At 40.5% G+C, this 27,788-nt stretch overlaps 1 protein-coding gene across 2 annotated transcripts in view; it reads left to right on the top strand.

The window, feature by feature from the left end:
- The window catches only part of SATB2 (SATB homeobox 2), a 120,047-nt gene extending 94,142 nt beyond the window's left edge, over positions 1-25,905 (top strand). For both annotated transcript variants that reach the window (XM_033169283.1, XM_033169293.1), the window contains 2 exons: positions 3,829-4,026; positions 25,408-25,905. In XM_033169283.1, the coding sequence (XP_033025174.1) occupies positions 3,829-4,026; positions 25,408-25,863 (654 nt within the window). In that variant the 3' untranslated portion in view covers positions 25,864-25,905. The remainder of the gene's footprint in view (positions 1-3,828; positions 4,027-25,407) is intronic.
- Positions 25,906-27,788: the final 1,883 nt, after the last annotated feature.

The raw sequence follows: 27,788 nt of genomic DNA, 5'->3' as shown, positions 1-27,788 counted from the left end.
GAGCACACAGTCCATAATGAGGCCTATAGTGTCAGGCTAAGTGACTGTAATGAGTGCAGATTATAGCAGTGCTTATCAATCAAATGCAGCTGACTGTTGTGTGAGACATTCCAAGATCACAAGCAAAAATGGTAGCAGTAAGTTGTCACGGGTCTCTTTTCAAATGGAGCCTTCTCTTAATATAACTGCCTGCTCTTGACAGATCAGTAGGTCTTTGGGTTTAGATCACTTACTGTAGAAGGTTGACTTTGAACAGGTGTGGGATTTTACTTACCCTTTAAAAAGTTTCTTTAAGGTTGTAAGTCTCTCTTACAGTTTCCCTTGGGAAGTTTTAACCATACCTGCTTTAAACATTTGAAAGTGTGCAGTTGGAGACTTACTCTGATCAGTAAAATGGATGGAGAAATAGCAGCTTATCCCCCCACCACAGATGGGTTATTTTACATTTCAAAAATTATTTCCTTCGTACTGCGGAACCCCTGAGAAAACACTTTAGAGCTGAGATTTTTGTTCTTGTTTGTTTGTTTTAAATTGTTATTAAAGAGGTACAGAGGATTTGGGGGTGTGGGCAAGAGAATATTTGTGGAAAATCAGCCATCACCTGATTCTATGGTTAGCAACATACCAACTAAAATACCAAATGCAGATATTTATTCCAAGCAAATAATTAGATATCTCCTTTTCATACCCCCCCCCCCGGCAGCTTATTGCAAGAAAAGATCGGGTCTGCACAAATGTGGCCTCTCACTTGTAAAAACAAGGCAGTGTTGTGTTACAGATTAGTTTATAAATCCCCAGTGGCTTCACAGTTCAGTGCCTACAGCTGCTGCAGATGGGCCTGGGTTTTTGTCTCTTCGCTGTGCTGCAGCCGGCAGTTGAAGGAGAAAATGGAATGATCAGGTTATTAACATGTAGGCCGTGAGGAAGAGGCTGCACAATGAGAACAGCTGGTGTTGCTGTCTTGGCTGATGCAGCGGAGATAATCAAATCTTGCCTCCCCCCCCCCCTTCCTTTTCCTTTTCCTTTTTTTTTTTTTTTTTTGGTAAAGGCAGAAGACACAGTGGAGAGTTAGACAAACAACGATGTGATATCATATGAGGTCTTTTTTAATAGCACCTTGCATCAGGTTGTTACACCAAATCTTTCAATTTCTTTTTTGGCTTGTGAAAAGCCTTTCTATTCAGGTCCCTTCATACACAGTTTTGAAGAAAGACATATTTAACCTTAAGAAAACAAGATCCAGATCGAAATATTAAATTGATACAACCCCATTGAAATTGCTCAGGCCCCATGGATTTCAACAGGATGAGGATATGGTTAGTTCAGTGTTTAGACAATCCAGACAATCACTTGAGATGATGGGCTATAGAACAGTTAAAATATTTTACTTAATGAAAGTTTGGAAATGCATGTTTTATATGTTGCTTCATTATTATGTTGAATTTACTCTCAAAAAACCACAAGAAAGGGATGATTCAGTCATTGCTATGCAAGGTTGCCTACAGGTGTTAACAAAGATTTTTTTTGCATCAAAGTTTACAGATGTTCCATGTATTTAAAAACCATTCAATATAATTGCACTTCCTCTATACACGTAAGTGGAGAAAGGTGAGAAAGTTTGTCACCTATTAACAAGTACTGTACTGTCTTTCTGCCCTATGGGTTACATTAATAATTTCTTATAATGGTATTGGTATTTTGTCTATCTTGAGAGACAATGGAGGGCAGTTCCGGGGTCAAACTGTTGCATGAGCAGCATCGAAGTGACCTCGATGGGGCACATGCCTAGGCAGTGTGTATGGAGGTCCTGGGCTGCCCAGAAAACAATATCCCCCTCAACCTCATTGATGTGGTAGAAAGGAAAACAGAGCAATACAATTGACACCAGCTTGGCTGAAGGAGTTGCTGGAAGGAGGCATACAAAGTGCCATGCAACCATCTTAGGGACTCTACCCCTTAACCTTTTCTTCTCTCGAAGATATCCCACAAGGTAGCAGAGGTTTAGGATCAAAGTTTTCCTTCTCCTAGATGGGCTACCTTCCCAGATTGATGAACCCCACCTGCCCCTCACTTCTTCTACACAGGCAAACTTGGCTCTCCAGATGTTTTGGGACTACAACTCCCATCATCCCTAGCTAACAGACCAGTGGTCAGGGATGATGGGAATTGTAGTCTCAAAACATCTGGAGGGCTGAATTTGCCTATGCCTGCTCTACAGCATATGCAGGAACTGCCTTCTTGACTGTTAGACCCTTAGTTGGTCTCGTCCTCTCAATCCACCAGAGCCTGTCTTCGCTTGCAGAGGAAGTCTCTAACTCATTGAGGGTTTGAGACCCATCAGCTACTCTCACTTGGTTTAGCCGCCAGTCGAAGCCATTCCCAGGGTGTGGCCGCTGTCTCACGCTGACAGTTTCTAGGAGCCACAGATGAAAGCTGAGTGGGAACCAAAGGTGGACAAACTACCCCAAAAGGAGCCAGACGTGTCCTCCACCAGAGGTACTACCCCTCCGCTATACCCCATATAAGGGCATAGGCAGTAATCAAACTGTTGGTTATTATAGGGAAGTTCTGTTCATGATTTCCCAATAAAATACATGTAAATCCATCCAAAATTGCAGTTGGTGAATCTGAGGTAGAGGTGGGAGAAGATTGCACCGGTAATCAGTTGTCTGGTTCAGTGTCTTCTAAGCTTTTTCTTCACTTAGCTGAGTAGGGGTTCCCAAGGAACTCTACAAAATATCCTGGCAATCATAGTTCCAGGCAACTTCCTAGATTCTTTAAATAAGGGTCCACTGCTTTCCTCTTTTTTTCTTGTTATTGACTGTAACGCAGACTGTAACTGTGTCTCTCCTTTGTGCTTTTCCAAATTGTTTGCAGGGCAGTGGGAGAAATTAGTTTGGTTCACTTTTGAATGCAAATTCATCAAATTTGCCCTTCCTGAATCAATATGCAAGCAAAACACACCTCTCCTTGGAAATTTGTACATTAATGAAATTTGCAATGCAGTTATCCGACAATAGAGTACATATTGTAGGCAGTAATACATTCAGAGATGTTTATTAGGAGAAATGCATATCATTTAAAAATAAAGAATAAGAAATCACAAACTGATACAGAAATGGAGAGAACTTAAGATTGGATAATGATAAAATGAGAAACCAAAATTGACAGATTTGTTCATCCTTAGCTGTCTGTCTGGTAATGATCAGTACTGCAGGTTTTCCCTCTGATTGTTTTAGGACTTTCTCTCAATGAGTCTCCCTTCTTGGATCCTGCCTGGGTGCCAAGTTCCCTCATATCAGTACATGAAACCACAGATGCATGCAGACACACTCATAACTGGTGTAGTAAATATATATCATATTTTTTCTCCCTCATCTAGCACAATGAAGATTTGTGTGAATGAGATTTCACACTGGGTGATTCAGTATCACTGGGTGTGACATGCATGGAAGTGCCACAAGCTGCCTCTATTGTCCAGTAGAGCAAGAATAAGGGCTCCCATCTGGGTCAAAACTGAAACGCCCTGAACTATTAGGAAAAGGTCAAAATTTGCCATTAGCGAACATATCACAAGTGCACTATATGTATGTACTAGGTAACTTGGAAGATGTCATGCAGCAGGGTTATAATTACCAAACTGGTGAATCAGTTTGTAATGATTCTGAGCACTATAATATAAGCTATGCTAAATAGGTAGCAAGTATTGGAAGTGCCACCTGTGATAAATCATGGCAGCACAATAAAATAAAAAGTCCCTTCAACCATTATGTCGTTTGCCAGTTTACTAGTACTTAAAACGTCAGTTTTTTTGACTTTCCACTGCAGGGCTGGCTGTGTGAGCTGCTCCGTTGGAAGGAAAATCCAAGTCCAGAGAACCGTACACTTTGGGAAAATCTGTGCACCATCCGGCGCTTCCTGAATCTTCCGCAGCATGAGAGGGATGTGATCTATGAAGAGGAATCCAGGCATCATCACAGTGAACGTATGCAACATGTAGTCCAACTTACCCCTGAGCCTGTGCAGGTCAGTGCTATGTCCATTTTAAAATGATTCTTTGTCCCTCGCCAACTAGTGAAAGAATGAAAACACAAATGGTTCCAAGCATCTTCCAGATCTAGAAGCACAAAACTTCCAGTGTCTTTTTCAGTGAAAAGATTCCTGGATTGCCTTAGGGATCAAGATAGTGATGTAAGAAGCAGGTGTGTGTGTGTGTGTATTCATGAGCCTGTGTTCTATTTCAAAGAGAGCTAGCTTGAGAGTACAATATTTAGAGTACTACCTGGGTCGCTGTCCAGTGTCTTTTTATGTATTCTTCTGGCAAAATTAATTAGACTAATGATTAGAAACTGGCACTGCTCCCTTTTATATTTTCAAATTCAGCTTCCAAGTTTTGAAATCATCAAGCAGTAGGAGCAGGGTAGTTGATGGGATGTGAAGAAGTTTGTCTTCCTCCTCTCCCTCCTCCCTTTTCTCTTTAAAGAAATATATAGTTTTATGAAATTCTGTGTTTTTCAGACATGTATAGGAAGGGGTTGGTAAGGTGTCTGTTTCTTTAACCCATATTTAATCACAGATGGCTACTAAATAGAAATTTGATTGCAAATAAAAATTACTGGTCTTGAAAGAAGGCTCCAGTAACCGATGTAGGTGGTCTTTTGGCGCTAGGGTTTCTTTAATGGTTGACCTTGATAATGTAGCCTACTTTTGAAACTCTTCAAGCACATTACTTTTCTGCCTAGTGTGTGTAGTTTCTAGTGACACGTTTCACTGTATTGCAATGCGATGCATTTGTATTTGTCAGCAAGTTACAAAGCCTTGAATTAATTATTTATTACAATCAAAATATGAAAAATGAAGAAAAATAACTGGAACCAGCTGGCAGCTATAAATAGCAAAACTCTGGAGACTCTCCAACACAGTTGAAACATTCAATCTGTGTTTTGGGGATGCTGCACTTAAGGTATAGTTGTGCCTATCTGATAACCCTCCTGTGTTCTGTTAACCTGATGCTAAATCGTGATATTGGTTTGGCAGTGACAATCTCTATTACACAATTAACCAGAAATAATCAGTGACAACCAATATCAAATGCACAAAATTGATGCCATCGCACTCATGCTCATTGGGGTTTGTATGTGACAGTAAATGCATTTAATCCAACTATTTTCTTTGTTCAAGCTAATATTAATTCTTCCCAAATGTAGCTGTGCTTAGATTGTTCTGTCATTGGGATGCATGAGTTTTCAGTAACTGCTGTACTGTTAAAGGAGTCCATTAAGCAACATGTCTTATTAATATGCAGAGATGTTTTGTCTTTACTCTTCTTTTCTTCATATACTTGCAGTAATCAAAATTTTGGAAAGTATCTGTAGTTTTATTTTAATTGATATCACAATGCAAGTTGAATGCCAAAGATGAGTTTGAAATCCATTTTGATCCCTTACCTGGTAAGGAGGAAGACTGCTGCAATAAATGACAAACTTAATACAGTGGTACCTCGGGTTATGTACTTAATTGGTTCTGGGGTGCTGTTCATAACCCGAAAAGTACGTAAGCCGAATGGTGGTATCGCGTATGTGCAGACCGCTTCTAGCATGTGCAGACCGCTTCTGCGCATGCGCGGCAAAAAAACACTTCCGGGTTACGGGAGTACGTAACCCAAAAAAATGTAACCCGAAGCGGACGTAACCCAAGGTACGACTGTATAACAGCATCAATTGCAATCAATGTATGTTTTGTGTCTTTCATCCTATAATAACATTTGTGTTTCCTGGTTTCAAGCATCTTAGAACTTTCTTAATTGAGATCATCTACCTAAAGGGATGAATAATATCACTGAGAAGGAGCAACACACCATTTCCTCTATCATGATTAACAGCTCTAATCCCCACACAATTGAGTACTAAGACAATGGAGATAGGGCATTAACTTTACCAGCACTTAGACTGGTGAAGTTGCTTTAACCCAGGGATCAGCAACCTTTTTCAGCCATGGGCCGGTCCACCGTCCCTCAGACCATGTGGTGGTCCAGACTCTATCTTGGAAAAAAAATAATGAACAAATTCCTGTGTCCCAGAAATAACCCAGAGATGCATTTTAAATAAAAGCACGTATTCTACTCATGTAAAAACACCAGGCAGGCCCCACAAATAACCCAGAGATGCATTTTATATCAAAGGACACATTCTATTCGTGTAAAAACATGCTGACTCCCGCACCGTCCATGGGCTGGATTGAGAAGGTGATTGGGCTGTATCCGGCCCACAGGCCTTAGGTTGCCTACCCCTGCTTTAACCTGTTGCTGACTCTGCCAGTCTTAGTGCTGAGGTTGTGGAAGTAAAAATTTGCCACTAAAACTTCTGTGATCCCTAACTCTGTTAATGCTGATATAAGGTAAAAATAATCCTCAAAACAAACTATTTTAAAATGTTATTTAATGTGAAATTAAGAACAGCTGAACATTGCCTATATTTCCTGGTATGCTAGCTCTTGGTGGTAGGCATTTTCATACAGTGTGCATATCAAGAGTGCTTCCCAGCCAAAGGAGAGTATTTATTGTCAAATATAATACTTACAGTCACTTCTACAGCTCTGGATATCTATGCACACCAATCTAATGGCTATTCCCAGGTCCACACTCTGTGGAACAGTTACAGCAACTGGACCACTTCCCCTCCACCAGTTTTATGTACCTTCCCCTGATGGGCTGCGTGCAAAAAACAAAAAACAAAACAAAACACATATGCAGAAGTTGTGCCTAAAATCAGGATTATTAATCTAAGTTTCATAGACTTTCTGTAATTTCTTCATAGCAATAAAGGGACAGAGAAAAATGCTTAAATAATCCTCAGTCCTTATTTTCAATCAAATTACGATTTTAAAGCAGTGTGTAAGATGTCCAATCTACAAAGCACATAAGGCAGGTGGGCAAAATGTAGTTATGGTGAAAATATTATTTTACTTGGTAATAGCCAACATTAGTCATACTCAGAATTGACTCACTGAAGAAAATGGACTTAAGTAACTTAAATCCATTTATTTCAATGTGCCTAAGTATGACTTAGTTTATTTGTTTTAAAAACTTTTATCCTGCCATTCCTCCAAAGACATGAGCGGGTTGCAACAATAAAACAGACAAAAACAATAACGTTTGCTCTTTAGACCTGGAAAGCTACAGAAGTCTCAGCATGTGTTCATTTGTATTAGAATTGTAAAATTCTTTTTAAAAGTACAAAAGTACAAAAGTGCAGGAAATTATTATATAGTTAAAACTTAGAGGAAAAGCCTAGGCAACAGATTAAGTTCTAATTAAAGGCAGAGTACATTTAGTTTAATGTTGTCTAATATTTTCCAGTATGTATGACTCATTCTTGAGGGCTAGGGAGATATAAATATCCTTTTCCCCAAAGGATCGTCCCGTCGTAAGTTCCAACTTGCCCAGCATGACCCCTACCTTAAAAAAGTTATTCATTTGCCTTCCCAAATTTTTGTTTGATTAGTAATATGCAACCAAAGTACATTGTCACTATTGGTTACAGTATCCATGCCACTTAATTGAATGGTCCATTTTAAAGCTTTTGAGAGAGGGCATTTGAGGCCTCAAAAAATAAAGCTATTTTAATGAAAGTGTGTGTAAAATTAAGTCAAATGCTTGAAGTGAAATTGTTGCCTTCTGTGTTGTCATATTTTTGAAAACTGATGCCTCACCACTTGGAGAAATGTGTGGCTATGCACTGTGGTTTTAGTTTTAATGAATGTTTGACCACTTTAATTTTTAATCAGCTCTATTTGGACATTTCATGACAGTTTATAGCAGCTTAGAACCCTAGTTCCTAAAAGCTTTGCACGCATTTGACAAAACCAATAAGCTACACACAACAGGCAATGAGAACTTTTATATTTGAATCTAAAATATCCAGTAGAGTTTCTTATGATAGATAGTTATTACAATTGCAGTGGAAAGCCACTGAAATTTTACTGTTGAAGCCAAACCTACCTATCACGCCATTTCAGCTGTTTTTGTTTAACATTCATGCCTAATGTGGCTAGAACATGCTTCAGATTTTTTATTAAGACTTTCGTTTGCAACTCCCATTATAATCGTAGTATAACTTACATTGGGAAGAAGAGAAACTTCCTTCATTATGTATTATATTTTATCACTTAATTATTGGAAAAGTATCTCAGATTGTTTTTCCAGTTTTGAACTCGCGCCTCCTCAACAAAACTCACAGAGAGTTCTTTAAGAAGATCCCTCTTTAACGTGCTGATCCCAAGCTATTTAAGACTTTAAAGGACAAACCCAGCACCTTAATTTTTTGCTCGAGAAATGTACTGGTAACGAGTGCAAACTTTCCAGTGCTGTAATAATATGCTATTTGCAGCTTACTTGGGCAACTGCATTTTCAGCAGTTTCAATTTCCAAACAACATAGAAACTAATTTCGGGGGGGGGGGGATGCCGGAACTAAAGCTGTCCAGACATAGCTGTCAACCCTCCCTGCTGTTCCCCACTGCTATATACATAGCTGTCAACCCTCCCTGCTGTTTCCCAATGCTATAATAAGGGAATTTCCCGCAAAAAGGGAAAGGTTGACAGCTATCCAGGTCAGATCATATACTCTAATAACTGGATATTAATTGAGCAGAATCTTCCATATGAATGGAAACAAGATGAGTAAGTCAGAAAACTAACACCAAAAATTGTGCATGATTTTTGTTATGCTCCTTAGCACAATGCAAAAATACAGATTGATCTGCTGTCTTTGGGTTGTATGGATCTGCTCTTACAACCAAAAGGAGTATACACCTGTTGGAACACCGTTTCTGAGATGAGGGAGGAAAGTATTGAGCACAGTGGAAGGCACAAAGTAGTAAGTTTTCTGGGCCAGGTCAACCATTTGGTTGAAAGACACTGTATGTTAATAATAATAATAATAATAATAATAATATTTATACCCTGCCTATCTGGCTGGATTTCCCCAGCCACTCTGGGTCGCTTACAGCATATCTAAAAACATAAAACATGTTGAATCTACTCTATATAGAATCTGTGTTCCTAGTTAGTAGAATAGGTGGTCTGAAGTGTAGTAGTTGCTCGGTTGTTAATAATCTGATAAGCATGTTATAAAGGCTTATTTATATTTGTGGAAGTTTATTACTGTCAGCTCTAGGCCCAGTTCAAAGTGCTAGTTTTAATTTTAAAAACCCTAAAGGGCCTATGGCCAACATATTTCAGGAATTGCTTCTCTCTGTATCCGACTGCACACAAATAATATCCATAGTAGAGTGTGTCATCAGGTGTTCCCTTCCTATTGACTCCAATGGGGCACAGCTCAGTGGTGAAAGCGTCCACTTTGCATGCAGGAGATCTCGGGTTCAATCCCTGGCATCTGCAGGTAGAGCTGGGAGAGTTCCCTGCCTGCACCATGGAGAGCAGCTGCCAGTCAGTGTAGACAATACTGAGCTAGATGGACAATGTTCTGACCGGTGTAAGGCAGCTTCCTATGTTCCTGTGGAGGGAAATGACTATGCCAACCTCAGCTGAAAGAGTCTTTTGGGGAGTATATTGGGGAAACAAGGGGGCTTAGATCCCTGAGAAGGTGCTCCCCCCCCTTGCAGTGGCAGAACACCATTCACAGCTGCTGAACTTTCAGTGGACATACCAGAAGGTTTCTTCTGATCACTTTAGGATTGCTCTATAATGATGCAGTCCTATACACATTGGGCATAAGTCCCACTGAATTCAGTGGGGTATACTTCTGAGAAGAAATGTATTGGATTGCATTGCACTACAAAGAAACGTGGAGAAATTTCCACATCGCCTTTAAAATATGTGTATAGACAGCCCACCAGCAGTTAAGTGCTAAGTAATTATTACTATTTATTATTTATTTTCCCTCCTACAAGCGGAAATAATTTTGTTTCATTTTGAAAGTGAAAAATGTTTTCCCTGTCACATTTGAAATTTTAATAGTCCTCAATAAATAAAATCATATCTAATAACATAACTGGTTTCACTTGGCACTGTGATCTAGATGCATTGCAGTTCTGGAAGCATAAATAGTTACAGCCTTCTAAAGCCCAGTTCCTATTTGCTAAATATACTTGGCTTGCTTTAAATTCCTCTGTGTGCAGTCATTAATACAATCCTCTTTGACAGCATTTAATTAAAGTGCTTTTCTCTATTCAATTCATTAAAAGTTTTCTTTATATAATACTTTTTTTAGACACTTGAATGCTAAGGACTTGAAGTCCTCTCTAAATAATTTCTCACTGTTTGTTGTAAATCGTTAATTAAATTTAACTTAGTGTCTGCTTGATGTTGGTAGGGGAAATGAAAAATCAGTGCCTTTTTATTAAACAAACTTTTTATTTGTGAAAGTGATAAAGAGTGTGCTCCTGGCATTGGGCGAATGGGACAGATTAGGGATTCTGCTGGTTTACAGCCTGCCTTGCTGTCCAGCAGTCTCCCTGCCTGAGCTGACAGCTGGTCTCAGGGGCACTGTTGAGGACTCCCAGCCTGCTGGTTTGGGGAGACTTCAGCATCCATGCCAAGGTGACTGGCTCTAGGGTGGCTCAGGACTTCATGGCTGCTGTGATGACCGTGGGGTTGTCCCAACATGTCACCAGCCCAACGCAAGTGGCAGGCCACACTCTGGACCTTGTTTTCTCTACTGGGCAGGAAGAGGGTGATCTGAAAGTGTGGGATATTGACATCCGTTCCTTGTCATGATCAGATCACTTCCTGCTGAGATTTTGGCTATCAGCACCTTTTCCCCACTGCAGAGGCAGAGGACCTATTGGAATGGTCTGCCCTCAGAGGCTGTTTGATCCAAAGGGTCTACTGATGGCTTTGAGTGATTTTCTGGCCTAACTGCACAAGCTGTCAGTTAGTTTCCAGACCCAATTCAAAGTGCTGGTTTTTACCTATAAAGCTTCAAATGGTTCAGGACTGCAATACCTCAAGGACAGCCTCTCCCCACATGCACTGACCCAAACTCTGCAGTCATCATCTGAGGCCCTTCTCTGTGTACCTCCTCCATGAGAGGTCAGGGTGGCAACACAAGAACAGGCCTTTTCTGTGGTGCTTCCCCACTTCTGTCTTCTCACGGAAGCTCACCTGGCGCCTTAGTTACATATCTTTAGGCGACAGATGAAAACATTTCTCTGTAACCAGGCCTGGGTCTGATTAGCATTCTATGGCCATTTAAATGTGTTTGTGGGAGGGGGTTATTGGCTTGTTTTTGTTTAATTATGTATTTTGTGTTCTCATTTTGTATTTTTATGTTGTGAACCACCCTGTGATCTTTGGATAAAGGGTGGTATACAAATGTTGTTGTTGATGATAATATTGATGATGGTGGTGGTGGTGGTGGTGTATGCAAGTGTTTGACTTACACAAACCTTTGTCACACTAAAAGAGCTAACAGAGAAAGGTTTGTCTGTCTGTTTGTTTGTTTATGAGTATATTGATAGCCTTAATCCAAAGAAACTTTTCATTGTAGTGGTAGAAATGGAAGCAGGTGTAGCAAGTATGTAGCATACTATGGCAGTGTTATCCAGGATAACATGAAGTGGCGCAATTCATCCCACTTATCATTTAAAAAAATCCCAGCCTTCCTTAACTCTTCAAAAAGCTGGGTTGAACTAAAGTGGTAGAGCTAGGAGCAGTTTGATGGCAATCAGGATCCAAGCATGTCTCTTCAGTGAAGAATCTGCAGCACAGGACAGTGGCAATTTATGTGGCAGCACTAGTTTACTAACTGACGCATCAGCTTACTAAACACACAGTTATGATATAGGAAGTGTTTGTACAACCTGTTGTTCTCTGCTTCGGGGAAAAACTATTATAAGTTCAAATTCCCTATGAACATCTTAAACATATGATTGCTCTTCGTGCACCCAATTCACCAGAGGGGAAACTGTCAGATTGACAGAAATTATTATAAGTGAAACCTACTTTTTTGTGAATTTAAAAATGTCCATGTGCAATGATTTGTGATCTTGAGGACTGCTGGCAGCATTCATATACCAGCAGTTATGACATTTTATGTGGTATGTTAGGTATATTGCACACAATGTTCAGTATGTTCAGTTTAGGTATATTCTGAATAAGTTATCAAAGGTGCTGGATATCATTTTTGGAAATCTACAACATATTTTAAAGGAAAACAATCACATTGTATGTTGAGCAAGGTGAATTATTATTCTGCATACTAAATTAGGACAGATATCTAAAGTACCGGTAAATTTAAGTTTTTTGTAAATTATACAAAGATTTTAGGAAATATTCCTAAACAGATCATTTGGTCTGTGTATTTCAATTTCTGAAGTGTTTCACATTGTTCATTATTTTTTTCACGTTTTAATAACCCAAAGAACTAATTTACATTAATTGTGAGGATTTTCATCATTTCATCATGGGCCTTAATATGTGAGGATTTGTTGGGCAAATGGGGGGAGGGGGATAGTTCACTATTAATACATTATTGACAGCTTAATGTCTTGGCACCTAGTCAGCCCATAAGGTATAATAAACAGGAAGCTGCCTGATGTGAGAGCAGTCAATAGTATATTCAATCAGAACCTTTCAGTTAATTGCTAGTTGACCTCGGATATTTCCTTTAGGAAAATACTTTCCTTAGTTTAGACCTAGAAGAATCAGCAGGGAATTTAATACTTTGCTGAGATGTGAGAGAGTAGAGTTTGGTGCTTTGATTCATAGTCATGAAATACATATAGAACAATAATTTCACAAGCTTTGAAAATATTGCACACCTATAGCCTTTTTTAGTGCCTGCTGTTATGTGTCACAGTTATTGAGACTTGCTAAAAAGGTAGATGGAAAAAGCCACAAATGACCTAAGACTGGAGAGGATTTATGCTGGAAAGGGGAGCTGAAACAGGACTACTGGGCAGGCAAGGGGACCAGGCAAGAGTCAACATCATTCAAGGGAGTAAGACAAAGCAGGCAAGCAATGGAATGAAAAGCAAGGAGCTGAGAAACAATGGGTGCTAAAGGCAGGGCTCTGAATTAAATTGCAATGTAAATCCTTTCCTGCAGGGTTGAGAGGGGATTAAGAATACTGAGGATATGGTCCAGGGAATTAAGAGAATACAAAGTTGTTGAGTCTAGGCACTAAGAAGACTACATACAGAATGAAAGGTCAGGGCTATGTTTTGTTTGAGGCAGAAAATATAAATAGCAAACCATCCTGCAAGTAAATAAATGACCATCTAATGCTCATATACAACAAACACCTTATTTTATGGTAATGCACTGGGAAATATTCTGCCAGTTCTGTCTTCTCCTGGCACTCTGGCTTGGAATTCTTAAGGGGAGTAGTATGGACCAAAATATGGGACGTGGGTGGCGCTGTGGTCTAAACCACAGAGCCTAGGGCTTGCCGATTAGAAGGTTGGTGGTTCGAATCCCCACAACGGGGTGAGCTCCTGTTCGGTCCCTGCTCCTGCCAACCTTGCAGTTCGAAAGCACGAAGTGCAAGTAGATCAATAGGTACCGCTCCGGCAGGAAGGTAAACGGTGTTTCCGTGCGCTGCTCTGGTTTACCAGAAGCGGCTTAATCCTGCTGGCCACATGACCTGGAAGCTGTACACCGGCTCCCTCGGCCAGTAACGTGAGATGAGCGCCGCAACCCCAGAGTCGGACATGACTGGACCTAATGGTCAGGGGCCACTTTACCTTTACCTATGGACCAAAAACAAGCATGGTGGTGGCAGTGCATATATCGATTTTAATGCCTAGATGATTGTTTTAATTTAAGTTTCTAGCTATATGCACAAATGGTGCATGAAACAAATTCCCAATTATATCAGCACCACTTCCCTCCACATTTTGTTAGACAACCTAATTTGATCCATTGTAGCATTTCAAGCAGAATTTTAGATACAAAATAGGGGGACTCTCAAGGTAAAGCCTGTGTGAATATGTGTACATTCTTATTTTCTGTCAAATTGTTGGCATCAATAGAAATGAGGCAGGTCAAATAACTACATTGAAAGGATGGCGGTTGATTCATGTGCATTTTGTGTAGTGGCTCATTTGGCCCAGAGAAGGAGAAGGAATGGGGAAATGATTAAGTACAGGAGGCAGAAAGTGGCTGCATGTAGACAAAGAAGTGCTTGATAACATAAATATGTTGTCCAAGAGCCAGTATTTTTATGTTTAGTTCAGATCTAACTATTCATAAGTTATGAGTTCAGCATGCACAAGAAACAAAGTCTGTGGCTGCCTAGTGTTTTAAGTACTCTACTTAGCTTCTCTAATTTTGGGGGCTGCATATCTTAATATGATCTAGATAATCTACAAAGGCAGGCAGGCAGGAAGCCACAAGGGCAATTCCTGACCCTGACTAACATTAAACCATCTGCTCACTTGGGACAGGGAGGCTGCATGGGGAAATTTGTAAGAAATAAATCTACAATCAGTCTTCTCCTTCCCTTCCCTTCCTTCCCTACCCCACCCCAACGTGTGTGTGAGAGAAGGGGGGGGGGAGATTTCGATCACCAGTACTAGTTCCAAAGTGGTTTTCTTTATGAGACTGAGTGATTTAACAACTAGGCCAGCCTCATTTATTGTTCACTCACCTAGGAAACTTCTAACTTGGACAAATATGTTTTTGTGATACATGAGGAAAACCCATTTTTTTCTTACGGCTTGTCCAGAGAACAGATTTTTTCGGCTATTGGATGCAACACATTCATTATGCTTGACACCTGTAAACCACCCAAGATCTATGCTAATCCCTTTGCTTGTTCAAACCGCATTTGAGGATTAACACCATGGTTTAACAGGGATTCCTACAAATATCTGAGCCACTTTGTATCCTTTTTCTGGTTCTGGTTCCTGTTCTAGGTTTATGTGAAATAGTGCAGCAAGTCATGCATGAAGATGGTGCCTTCGTACCATCTATATAATCTAGAATAGTGTTAATAAAATATTAGTGCTATTTTCCTAAGCATAATTTCTTATTATAAAGAAGAAGTCATAGTGAAATTACTCAGAATCATAACTCAGAACTCAGCTTATATAAACGCAAGTGAAGAGAACATGTGCTCAAGTCATGGCCTTCCACTTTATTGAGGAACAAATGCATAGTTGTTACTCAGCTGTTGAGGAGATCAGCTCACTCATCTGCTGCAAAGAAATGGCATATTCCTAGCATTTAGACTGCAATGTGTATGCAGAGGCGTAGCAAGCCCAGGTGCTACCCGGTGCGGATTTTTTTTTGTCACCCCCCACCCCACGCCGCTTTGCCAGGGCTGCGCCCTCTTGGGAGCCACAGCTCCCGTCCGTTCCCCTCCCTCCCTCCCTCGGGCAGGACAAGACGGAAAGAGGAAACAACCGTCAAGCAGAGGAAGCTCTGAGAAATAATGGGCACTCTTTCTGTGGAATAAGCTCAAGATCTACTCTAAACCCCCTCTCCCTTATTTAAAGTTTAAAAAACCCTTCTTAGAAGGTGTCTGCAAAAAAACAACACAGTGCCATTCTCCTCCCCACCTGGACCCCACTCCAGAGCTATGCCATAAAAAGCCGTTGGGTGTGCAACGCAGGGAAGGCTCCTCTGTGGTGGGAAAGGGAAAGGGCTTCCTTCCCTTGCCCTCCGCGCTTCCCTGAGAGGTGCTTCTTCGCCTCTCTTCCCGCCTTTGTCTTGCTTCCTGGGGCAAGACACTGCGAGGAGCGGCACTTATCGCACCCGAGCCTCGCGTTTCACCTGAGAGTGATGTGGTGGCTCGGGTGCCTGCAGGCTCTGCGCTGCCCGAAAGAGCACCATGGAGCTTGCGTCTGCCTGCTGCCTCTCCCTCAGGCTGCCACCCCACAGCTGAGCGGGAGGCGGCGGGCTGACTCCCTGCAGGCTCTGCAGCACTTGAAAAAGCAACGCAGGCTGCAGGGGACTGGAGCGGAACGCAGCTCAGGCACCGGGATTCTGGCGTGCTCTGGCCTGTCCTGCCCCAAAGGCACCGCACCCCGGCCCCTGGACAAAGGGAGTCCAAGCGGCTAGCTACACCACTGGGGGCGGTGGGCACCGGTGACACAGAGGAGGCCCCTCGGGAGCCGCTCCCGCCACAGATGGCGACGGGATTCCCGCGGCCAAGGGAGAGGAGGAGGCAGCAGAGGCTCGTCCTCAGCTGCCGCCTCGAGGAGCGGCTCCTTGTCTGCCACAGGGCGCAATGGCTGTTCACGCCGCCATGGCGGGGCGCCCGCTTTTCACTCCCAGAGACCTGTCACCGGGAGTGCACTGCCCCCATCGCCCCCCCCCCATTGCGATGCCACTGTGTGTATGTCCACTGAGAATATAGGGTGATTTTACCATCAAGCCTGGCCATGGAGGATTAAAATGTTATAGATCCAGAAGTGTAATGAGCAGCTTGGGGGAGCCCATGGCCAGCACCCCCTGCACAATTTCGACATTATTATTATTATTTTTTTTTAAATGTTTGATAGTTTTACAAAAATGATGAGAGGAAAACACAAGGTTCAGAAAAGGGCAACCAAAATGATCAAGGGAATGGAGCGATACCCTGTGAAGAAAGGTTGCAGTGCTTGGGACTACAGAAAAGGAAAGTAAGAGGTGACATGGTAGAAGTTTATAAAATTATACATGGCATGGAGAAATGGATAGAGAAACATTTCTCTCCCTCTCTGGGGGCAGTCATGCTTCCGAATGCCTGTTGCCGGAAGCCACAGAAGAGCAGGGTGCTCTTGGGTTCAGATCCTGGTTGCAAGTAGGTTGCCTACTGTGAGAACAGGATGCTGGACTAGATGGGCCATTGGCTGGATTCAGCATGCTCTTCTTATGTTCTTAAGCATACTGCTTAATTGTAACAAACGAGGCAGATATATAGAGACAAGACAGAACTTTGATCTTGCAGACATTTTAATGTAGCGTAATGAAATCCACCAAGCAGATAAACTGAAGATAAATCTTTGCTCCTCATGTGTTTTGATTATCTTTATGCATTTGAAAAATGAAGTGATGAAAGTGATACCTTCATTAGAAAATGGCAGAAATTAGTCACATTTAGTCTGAATATACTGGAATAAAAAATCAGTAGTTTCCTGTGGTAGTATCTTGACTGATTCCCTTTTATTTTTTTCTGGACATATGAAGTTGCCTTACACCAAGTCAAACCATGTGTTCATTGGACCGGCGTTGTCCACTCTTTTGCCCCTTTCAATACACATTTCAATATAAATACATTGGAACGGATCTCAACTTAAGAGGTTTGTTGAAAGAGGACAACAGAGTTAGCACCTGTCTAACATTGAGTGAACAGGAATTCCAGCAAGTTACATGATTTGACTGGCAAGTGGCTCTCCGAAATCTCAAGCTGTCTATCATTATCTGCTATGTGGCCATTGAATTGGAAATACTGGGGACTTGGGACCATCTCCATAAAAAGGATGTGCTCTGCCGCTGAGCTAAGACCTTTCTCCTTCAGCCTCCCATTCTTTGTAATGCTTTTTAATTCATTTATTATGGTCATTTAGCTAGTGCTCTTAGAAAAATCAATTTATTGCCTAAAAGTCATGCAGATACATTTAATACTGTTCCTTATTAAAATTCTCAGAAAAAATTAATCCTGTTCCTTGTTAAAATCTTCAGAAAAATAGGAACATTTTCAGGTAAATGTCATTTTTAAAAAACCCTCAAAAGAGATATTTCAGCCTTGATGAAATTAAGTTCAATGTATATCACACCTTGGTAGTTCAATTATCTGTGATACCAGTGTTTACTTCATGAAGCAATTATTAAACCCTTTTAAAAAAGGCAATACATGAAAAATGCCAGTAGCATTTTGGTTACAATATTAAAGGAAGCTAGATGAAAGTGAACATATATATATCCATGTCAGACTTCCTACCATTTTGCACGCTCATATTGATTTCTTTTGACATGGTCTTCATTTATTGAGTACTATTTTTTTTTTAACTCCCCTGTCCATAACTGTACATGCTGTGAGCAATTGTAAAAGGAAGCCAAGGTATATTAAACCTGCCTGAAGTCAAAATGTAATCTAACACCTGTAGTCTGTAATTTGTCATCACTTCATAGACAGTTTTTTGGGGTGTGTATGTGTGGTTTTTTTTTGTAATAACAGTTTGAATTTTCCTCAGCTTGTAACCCTAGGATACTCTGCAGTCCAAGAAAAGTGATGGAACTAAATCACAGTATTTAATGGAGTTTTATTGCATCAAGGTGCTAAATCACGGCTCCAAACAAACTCAAAGAAAATACTTCTTTTGGAGCTCTGTAATGTAGTGCTGCACTGTTTAGCTAAAGGACACAAATACCTTTCACAGCAAAATAAAATAAAGTCTTAACCACTGCTTTGAAAGGAAAAACAAGCACAGGTGCAAATTGTAACTTCTGCTACAGTTTCTCATGTAGACATTCCTAGCAGCTAGTAAAGGTTCTTGGCAGAAAATTCTATCTAATTAACACTCTTGCCAACAGGACGCCCAGACTAAGATTGTGTTGAAAGGTGCCGTTTATTTTCCCAAGCTTTGTTGTTATTGTTGTGCTCTTCTCTATATAAATTGGAGGCTGTAGAACGGTATGGTACAGTTCTCTATGGGTACGTTTATTGCATCTGCAAACATCTGTTTCAAAAATGTAAATACACAGTGCATCCTTCAGCATAAACATAGACTTTCAAAGTGCAGCATTTAAAATGAGGTTCTAGAGATTTAATACACTCTATAGCTGAGATGTGAGGGTGAAAGAAGAGAGCGCAAAATATGGTCTGAAGCTCAACATCAAAAAAACTAAGATCATGGCCACTGGTCCCATCACCTCCTGGCAAATAGAAGGGGAAGAAATGGAGGCAGTGAGAGATTTCACTTTCTTGGGTTCCATGATCACTGCAGATGGTGACAGCAGTCACGAAATCAGAAGACGCCTGCTTCTTGGGAGAAAAGCAATGACAAACCTAGACAGCATCTTAAAAAGCAAAGACATCACCTTGCCGACAAAAGTCCGTATAGTTAAAGCTATGGTTTTCCCAGTAGTAATGTACGGAAGTGAGAGCTGGACCATAAAGAAGGCTGATCGCCGTAGAATTGATGCTTTTGAATTATGGTGCTGGAGGAGACTCTTGAGAGTCCCGTGGACTGCAAGAAGATCAAACCTATCCATTCTCAAAGAAATCAGCCCTGAGTACTCACTAGAAGGACAGATCCTGAAGTTGAGGCTCCAGTACTTTGGCCACCTCATGAGAAGAGAAGAATCCCTAGAAAAGACCCTGATGTTGGGAAAGATGGAGGGCACAAGGAGAAGGGGACGACAGAGGATGAGATGGTTGGACAGTGTTCTTGAAGCTACTAACATGAGTTTGGCCAAACTGCGAGAGACAGTGAAGGATAGGCGTGCCTGGCGTACTCTGGTCCATGGGGTCACGAAGAGTCGGACACGACTGAACGACTGAACAACAACAACAACAATAGCTGAGACACCTGAATGAGACATTGAAAAGTAGTGAATATATGAACAATTGATGGGTATTTGACATTGGGAGATGTTCAGTGATTTTTAAAGAAACTCAGTGCTTTTAAACCGGTGACAGCTTTAGGCTGAATATTTTCTGATGTAAGCAAAGTTACTAGTGTTGTACATTTCAGTAGTCATAAAATGGAAGCAAGTTTGGCTTGTCATGAATTTCACATGCATTTGGAATCAGCATACAAACTCTGTGAAATTGGCCTAGTTCACTATAGCCACATCTGTCCTACCAGATACCTCTCCCCTCTGCAGGTTATTTTATTTACTGTTGTTTCTGTTATTTTGTATTCCTCTGTAAAGGCCTCCCAGAGCAACTAACAACAAAGTTAAAGCAACAGAACAATCCAAACAAGTACAAACAGTATTGTTAATCAGTAACCAAAAGTCTCACAGTTAAAAAGTGAAAAGATTTAAAGATCTGAAACCCACCAGATAAGAGAAAATTTGAAATTTGAGGAACCACCTAAAAGGCATCGCCATCTGACTCACCTTTGCTCAGCTCAGCTCAGCTGGTAGAGCAGGAAACTCATAATCTCAGGGTGCTATGTTTGAGCCCCATGTTAGGCAAAAGATCCCTGCATTGCAGGCAGTTGGACTACATGACCCTTATGATACCTTCCAACTCTACATTTCTGTGATTCTGTGATTCAGAGAAGGGCTTCTGATGATCTGAGGATGATCTTAGTACTTACCAGATTCATGTGGAGAAGGCACACAAGTTCTAAGCTGCTTAGAACTTTAAGGGACGAAAGCACTTGGAAATGAACTGGGAGCCAGTTCAATTGTGTTCACACTGGGAAGATAATGTGCCATTTGACTGGTTCCACTCAATAATTATGCCATATATTTTGAACCAACTAAAGTTTCCAAGTAGCCACATACAATGTGTTGCAGCAGACTAAACAAAATGTTTGCCAGAGCGTACATAACATTATCCTAAGTCCCTCACAGTTGCCACACAATGACTGATATGTCATAGAAATAAAAAGGATTATAAAACGTTTCTGCAAAACAGTTAAAGGACTGGAAGGATTGTTCTTATGTCGCATCAGAAGGGTCATTATCCTCCCTCCCCCTAAGTGTGCTGGGTTTCTCTTCCCCGCCCACTAGGAAAGAGCAAGGCAGAACCACAGTTTCTGCTGCTTCAGGTGAAACGCCACTGTTGGCAAATGAATGGTTCACTCTTGCCACCCTTCTTGGCTGCAGCTGTTAAAACCAAGGGTGGCCCATGCATGAGGCAAGGTGAAACCATTTGCCTCAGGCAGCAGAGCTGCCTTCCACCCTCCCTATATTTTGATTATTGATGTAAACCTCTATAATGAATTTTGTATAGTTAAGTTTTTACCTCTGTCTTCAGTACATTGTATTTTATTTAATGCTATGGCTAGTGGCAGATGCAAAAAAGATACTTCCGGTTTTGATTCTCCCTGCCCCTGCAGTGTTGCTGCCAGCCCCTCCAGGGCTTCCCATACCACTGACACAGTGCTATTGCCCTTGGTGCTGCACCCTTACTGCTGCTGCTGTGTTGTGACAGCAGTGCGGGTGCAGGCAAGGGTACGGTTGTGGTGATTGGGCTGGCAGCAGCATGGGCAGAGGCCTAGATTTGGGGTGGGGGGTGGGGAGCACTGGCAGGCCGGAGCATTTTACCTGCAGTGGCAGAGTCAAACGTCTTGGGCTGGCCCTGGTTCAGACTCATTACAAGAATTCCACGAATTGTTAAATCATGGGGGCCACTTCACATGAGACTCTTTCCCTATATCCTGTTTCATGCCCAACACACACACACACACACACACACACACACACACACACACAGGCTCTCTTACATGCTAGTAAAAATTGGACTTTATTAAGGCAGACAAAACGTTCAGGAGTCACGATTCAGGAGTTCAGGAATCCTGCAAGACATTCAGAACTGGATGGAAGCAACAAAGATCTCCGAACAGTTACCATGCCCTGTCTGACAACTTAAAGGGAAGGTGTGATGTACTCACTCACAAGACCTGCTTGCTCTGTGAGAATGATGGAGTTGCAAATGTGTGCTCCTTTGGGATGGGTCTGCTCCCATCTGTGGAAATGGAGCCTGGTTCTAGAAATTTCTGGATTTCAGTAATTTAAGCCTATTGATTTCTATGAGTTTACTCCGAGTATTGCTAATGTTGGCTTTCACTCTGTGAATAGCTGAATATATCACCCAGGGCCAAATCCACTGGGGGTGGGGAGCCACCGGTTGGTTCTTCTTCACCTAGTGTGACTTAACCCCTTTTAATTTATCTTTATGGAGTTTCCAGTTCCTGCAGGATAGAGCAGCATTTCCCACTATTCCTTATATAATTATGTGCTTATAGTTCTAAGAGGACTTTTTTTTTTAAAGCTCAGTGGTCTTCAACTTACCTTCCTCCATCCATATATTTTAATACAGAAATGTAGCAGAAGCTTTGACCATCAAAGAGTGATGAGAAAAGGTTTCACCGTTCCACATATCAGGCAGCTTTTAAACACACTTGGACAGTATAATTAAAACAAAAACAAAAATACCAGCCCTACACTCGCTTGGCTACTGCAAGCAGTGGAAAATCAATAGTGGAAGGCACACTGATGTTCAGAGCAGCTGGTCCACTATTAACTGGTATTCTGACTGAGGAGGCTTTGATCAGTTTTCTAGCAACTCCAGAGTTCTCTGGAATACGGTTTGAAACCTCTGCCGTAGCTTATTACAAGTAATACAGATCATTCCCTTAATGATATACTACATTATATATTTTCCTAAACTTAATCATTCCATATCATACTTCCTTCCCTGCAGGCGTGTACTATTATTTTTTACACATGGTTCCCAGCTGGATTTCATTGTGGCCTTCAAAACATATTGCAATGTTGTGTGATTTAATAGGAGTCACTTATCTTTTCAAAGTCAACTTTCATCATATTAGATATCTGTATGTTTTCTATCTGAATAGACTAATACCTCAGAAAAGTGAAAATGTAATACCTATGAAAAGTAGTCCCCCCCCCCTCAAAAAAACAAAACAGTCTTGTGCTTTAGCTTTCTTATACAAATGTAGATCCCTTTTCAACATTAAAGTGAATATGCATTAGAGAAAGCAGAAACATTTGAGACCTGTGGCTAGAGAACAAAACATGTTTCAGTTCTGATTTGCAAGGAGATGGGATCTGATTTGGGGAAGAAATAGGAAGTCAGTTCCAGATGGTCAAAATTGAAGTGAAGACTTGCTTGTGCTAATGGCGAAGTGAAGGGAGGAGTGAAAGCAGAGAACTGAATCACTCAAAGTCAAATTTGTGCTATGATCCTGAGCACAGTTACTTGGAAGTTTTAAGACATTTGACTTATTTCTTAGGAACAATGTTTATGAAAAGAGACTCTTCACAGAACTCTGCCATTTTCAGTTAAGATGTTGCTTCTACAAGCTGCATGAGATATGGCTTATTTGTTAACTGACATTAAGCCAGAGTACCCTGACTTGGACATCCCAAGGATCTTTGTCTTAATACAAGCTGGTGAGCCTGGGAAGATTGCCTAGTTCTGAGGCTCATGGTTTATGGAGACTGGAGTACGGTACTTGTCTGACTTGGGTGTAATCTTCTTATATGCAGTTGGATTAGGGCCTATACCAATTGGCCACCTGTTCTTCAGATAAAGTTAAAAGGACAATCTAGGTAACAAAGAATTGGGTGCATTTTCCTGTTTAAATGTTTTATACCCTCTAGTAGCAACACTGAATATGGTGTCATAGAAAAGCAGAATGAACACCTCTTCAACAAACCAGTATGTCGTTTTGAAACCGATTTCATCTCAAATTAAACATTTTAATGTCTTAGGTGTATTGTTTTACAGATCCCAGGTATTTCATACTTGTCAGGTTGGCTTGATTCTGTTTTTCTTAGTTCCACTTAACTGAAATGTATCTGAAGAAGTGTGCATGCACACGAAAGCTCATACCAAGAACAAACTTAGTTGGTCTCTTATTTTGTTTTGTTTTGACTATGGCAGACCAACACGGCTACCTACCTGTAGCTGAAATTAAACAGATAGCCTTTCCTCTCTTCTGTGATGTACTGTGGTTGCTGCAGTTCTTTCAACCCCTCTGGCAAATGTTGCTTCAAGAAGCTTTGTACACGCACCTTTTTAAAGTGCCCGTGCTTTCAGGATGGTTTCTCACATGAAATTTCCCCTCCTGAGAGTTAAATGCAACACCAGAGATTTATCTGGCTGTGAGTACATGAGCCAATGGAGCTATCACTCAAGAGAACACACAAGACAGATATCAGTAGAGCTTTGCCTATTGACACCTGCAGAGGAGCTGCAACTCTGTTGATAGGGGGCCATTGTATGATTGCATTCTTTCCCCTCTAGTACATATAGTCAGCCACGGGGTTACTAAACTGACATGGTAGAGAACCAATGCCAGCTCCTCCTCCTCCTCATGCAAATAGACACCACACCTAATTTACACTGGATCCTGCTATCTGTTGGGTTGGTGGGAGTGGAGTTCATACTGCTCCTCTCCTTTGCTGTGTTGCAGTACCCCTAGGGCTAAATGTACAAGCATTTAGATTAAGCTGAGAAACTAGTCTTAAAGCAAAGCAAAAACAAAAGAAATATTGAAAAGAATCATCTTGTGGAGGCCTGAAACAATGCTCCTTTTGATAAGAGAAAGAAGTTGATATTTCTCATTTTCACTAGTTGCTCTCGCATTGTGTTGTTGGTTTTTCTGAGCCAATTTATTTATAGCAAATAATTGCAACATTCCTTTCTGCAGAAGGGCTAGAGTATGTTTGTTTAAGACACGCAGATCACCAGAGCAAGATGAGCCTTCAAGATGAGCAATTCAGGACCTACCGTGTAGCTGCTTAATGAAGTTAGGGAATTGAATGGCTGGACTTCTCACTTCTCTTTTGCTGATGGCAGCATGCTGCGTAGGGCCACACATCCATGTCATCATTGAAAAGTTATGCAGCAAGAGTGCCAGTAACATTTATTTCAACCCATAACATTCTCTAGGTCCCACAAGCTTTTTATTGCTTAGAATGTAAGCCCCCTTCCATCATAACAGGAGAATAAATATATTAGCTTGAATCTTCCAAGGCTGATAATTGAGGATCAGATTTTCACTTCATCTACCCATATTTTCTCCTGGTTCAGGTGTATGCACACACATGTGTACTCTGCCTTACAAATGGTTCTATGTTTCTCCTCTTTAACAGTTCTGATCTTCTGAGATCTGAAATCCTCATCTAATTTGCTCTGTGAGTTTAAGTTTAAAGAGAATTATGTAAGCTTTAGTAAACCATTATTTGGAACTATTTGCAGTGTTTGCATAGAAGTTGATTTAGGTGTTTACTCCATAAGTATGTAACTTTTGTCTTGTGTAGAGATGCAGAAATAAAGAACTAATATTTTAGTGAAATAACTAGGTTCTTCAAACAATGGGATTTTAGGAACTTTAGATATGCCATCTTTTAAGTCGGTAATAAATGACATGTTCCAAATAAAATTTCACCCCATCATCCAAAAATGTATTTCTGTTTTAGTGGTTTTTTAGGAAATAGTTTTGAACTATTTTTGAACAGTTTTTAGTACAGTATTGCTATGTAGGTACTGCTATGGAATCCTCATGCAACATGTTGCAAACTTGCATTATACAGAAGAGATTGAGAATAAAAAAGCTGAAGCACAGATTTATGGAATTTTGGTAGTGTTATTTTTTATGTATTTGGTCTTAAATTATTGACAAGCTGGTTTGTATTTTATATATTTGAATAAATATAATGATCATAATTAGTAATGTATTAATGCTATTACATTTGGTGTCATGGCAGACTTACTTTAAATAGGTATGCTTTTTTTTCATTTTTCAGGTGCTTCATAGACAGCAGTCCCAACCAGCAAAGGAAAACTCACCTCCGAGAGAAGAGGCCCCACCTCCACCTACAGAGGACACATGTACCAAAAAAACAAGATCTCGTACTAAAATTTCTTTAGAGGCTTTGGGCATCCTTCAAAGTTTCATCCATGATGTTGGCCTCTATCCAGATCAGGAGGCCATCCACACTTTATCTGCTCAGTTGGATCTGCCTAAACACACCATCATCAAATTCTTCCAGAACCAGCGTTACCATGTAAAGCATCATGGGAAGCTAAAAGAGCACATGGGCACCGTGGTAGATGTGGCAGAATACAAAGACGAGGAGCTACTGACTGAGTCAGAGGAAAATGACAGTGAGGAGGGCTCTGAGGAAATGTACAAAGTGGAAACTGAAGAAGAGAATCCTGAAAAAAACAAGGCAACTACTTCAGAAACTGACCAGAGATAATGTGAAAACATCACAGGAAAAGCAATACATTGATCCATTTTTTTTTTTGGCTTCTTTTTTAAAAAGTTTTTTTTTTAAAGTGCGCATAAAGATGGGTTTTTTTCCAGTGCGCATAGAGTATGTGCAAACTGAACTATTATTTTGCATAGCCCAATCAGACATTCCCTTGTAAAAGGCACTTGAGTGTTACACTTTTATGTTTGACTGAGACAATGTTAATTGTAATTCACGTATGATTACATCAGCGTTAACCTTGCACTTATGAAAGGACCTTCTAGCAAGTTACAGGAAGAAATAGACCTATGAAATCAATGAAGGAAATGATAACGGTATATATATATATATATATATATATATATATATATATATATATATATCCCCACATATATGAAATTTGCATGGGACATAACTTTACAATCTGAAAGTATAGACTGTGAAATGAGCTCGTTAAAATATGAGTCTTGTTTATGTATTAAAAAAAACCACTTCACAATGAGTTGCTTTGGCTTTTAGATAAACTGCTGCCTGCTCTCAGGGTGTGGTTACTATTTTGAAATACCTATTTATTTTCTGTGTTTATCCCTGTTATATATATTTTAAATTCTTATTATGGCTTCCACTTTGGCAGCTTGTTGGGGAATTTTTGAGGTATGCATTTAAAAAACCTAGAGCAGCACTGCCAAAAAAATTAAAGTGAAGGAGAGAGGGAGAGAAAATGGGGGACAAAATCAGGGCACCTTAACAAATGAAATCCCAAACCAAGTAGTAACTTAAAAAAAAAACTTTAGTATATAATGCACATTTGAAGTCACAGAGCATGTTTTGTTCTTTATCATTTCTGTAGCAACCAGATGGATTTTCATGGACTTTTCAGTGGGAAGAAAAAAATCAGTGCACAGTAGAGTTTGTCTACTAAAGCAGTCTTCATGAAAAGTTGCTTTATGAGATTTAATGTGTGGAATTTTACATTGAGCCACATTTTATAGTGGTGTTATGTGTTTTGGAGGCGCAAACCATCTACACTGTTGCTGTGCAACTTCTGTCAATCTCAGTGGGGCTTGTGCAGCTGTAGTTCTTGTTCCTTTGCTCCTCTAGTGTTTGTCTGATATTAATGTTTGGAAATTTACTCATTATATATGCTCAAATTGCTTGTCAACAAAGCTTTCACAAATGAAATTGTAAGACTATATCACATCTATCACTCTGGGCAAGTCTGACTGGTTCTTAAAGGGTCTGATGGTTCTCTGGTGCTGAATTTCCTTCTGTATCTCCTTTAAACCCCCCTCCCCCCAATCTACAGTCTTAAAGCTCATTATCTCAACGAGACTAAACATTTTCAGCAAACACTCTTCCAAGGTATGGGCTTCATGTGGTGCATGGCAGACTTGGTGGGAACACATTTTCTGAACATGCTGCAGTTCTAGGCAGTAAGAGTAAACCAAGCAATTTCCATGTAGTCACTTAACTTGTCATAAACTGAAACCTTTTCCCAGTGACCTAGCATAGCAATTCCATTACATAAAGCAGAACTAATGCTGACTGACTCTTCAATAGTACAAGCATTAAAGCTGCAATTTACTATAGTTTCCAACAGGTTTTTGAAGTCGTGGTTTGGTAGTGACACCAGCAGTGTTGCTGTTCCTCCATATATATATATTTTTAAAGGATATTTTGACTTTCTTCTGTGTCTGGGTTGCTATTTGGACTCTTAAACCCATTGGTAGGCTTCCTTTTGACATGTGCTTTGTAACTCTTAACAAAGACCTCATGCGATCTCACTTGGAAAGCTATTTCATGTTTCTTGCACAGACATTGTAGTATATAACTGTTAATACTATTTATATATTTGAAAGGTATAAAAGACAGGCATTAAATGAGTTCTCCGTATAGGTAGTTACCAAGAACGTAACAACATACAGGGAGAT

Source organism: Lacerta agilis, chromosome 1 (assembly GCF_009819535.1).
Source record: "Lacerta agilis isolate rLacAgi1 chromosome 1, rLacAgi1.pri, whole genome shotgun sequence".
Classification (NCBI taxonomy): domain Eukaryota; kingdom Metazoa; phylum Chordata; class Lepidosauria; order Squamata; family Lacertidae; genus Lacerta; species Lacerta agilis.
The sequence above is the reverse complement of the archived record's forward strand: the minus strand, read 5'-3'. Positions and strand labels throughout refer to the sequence as shown.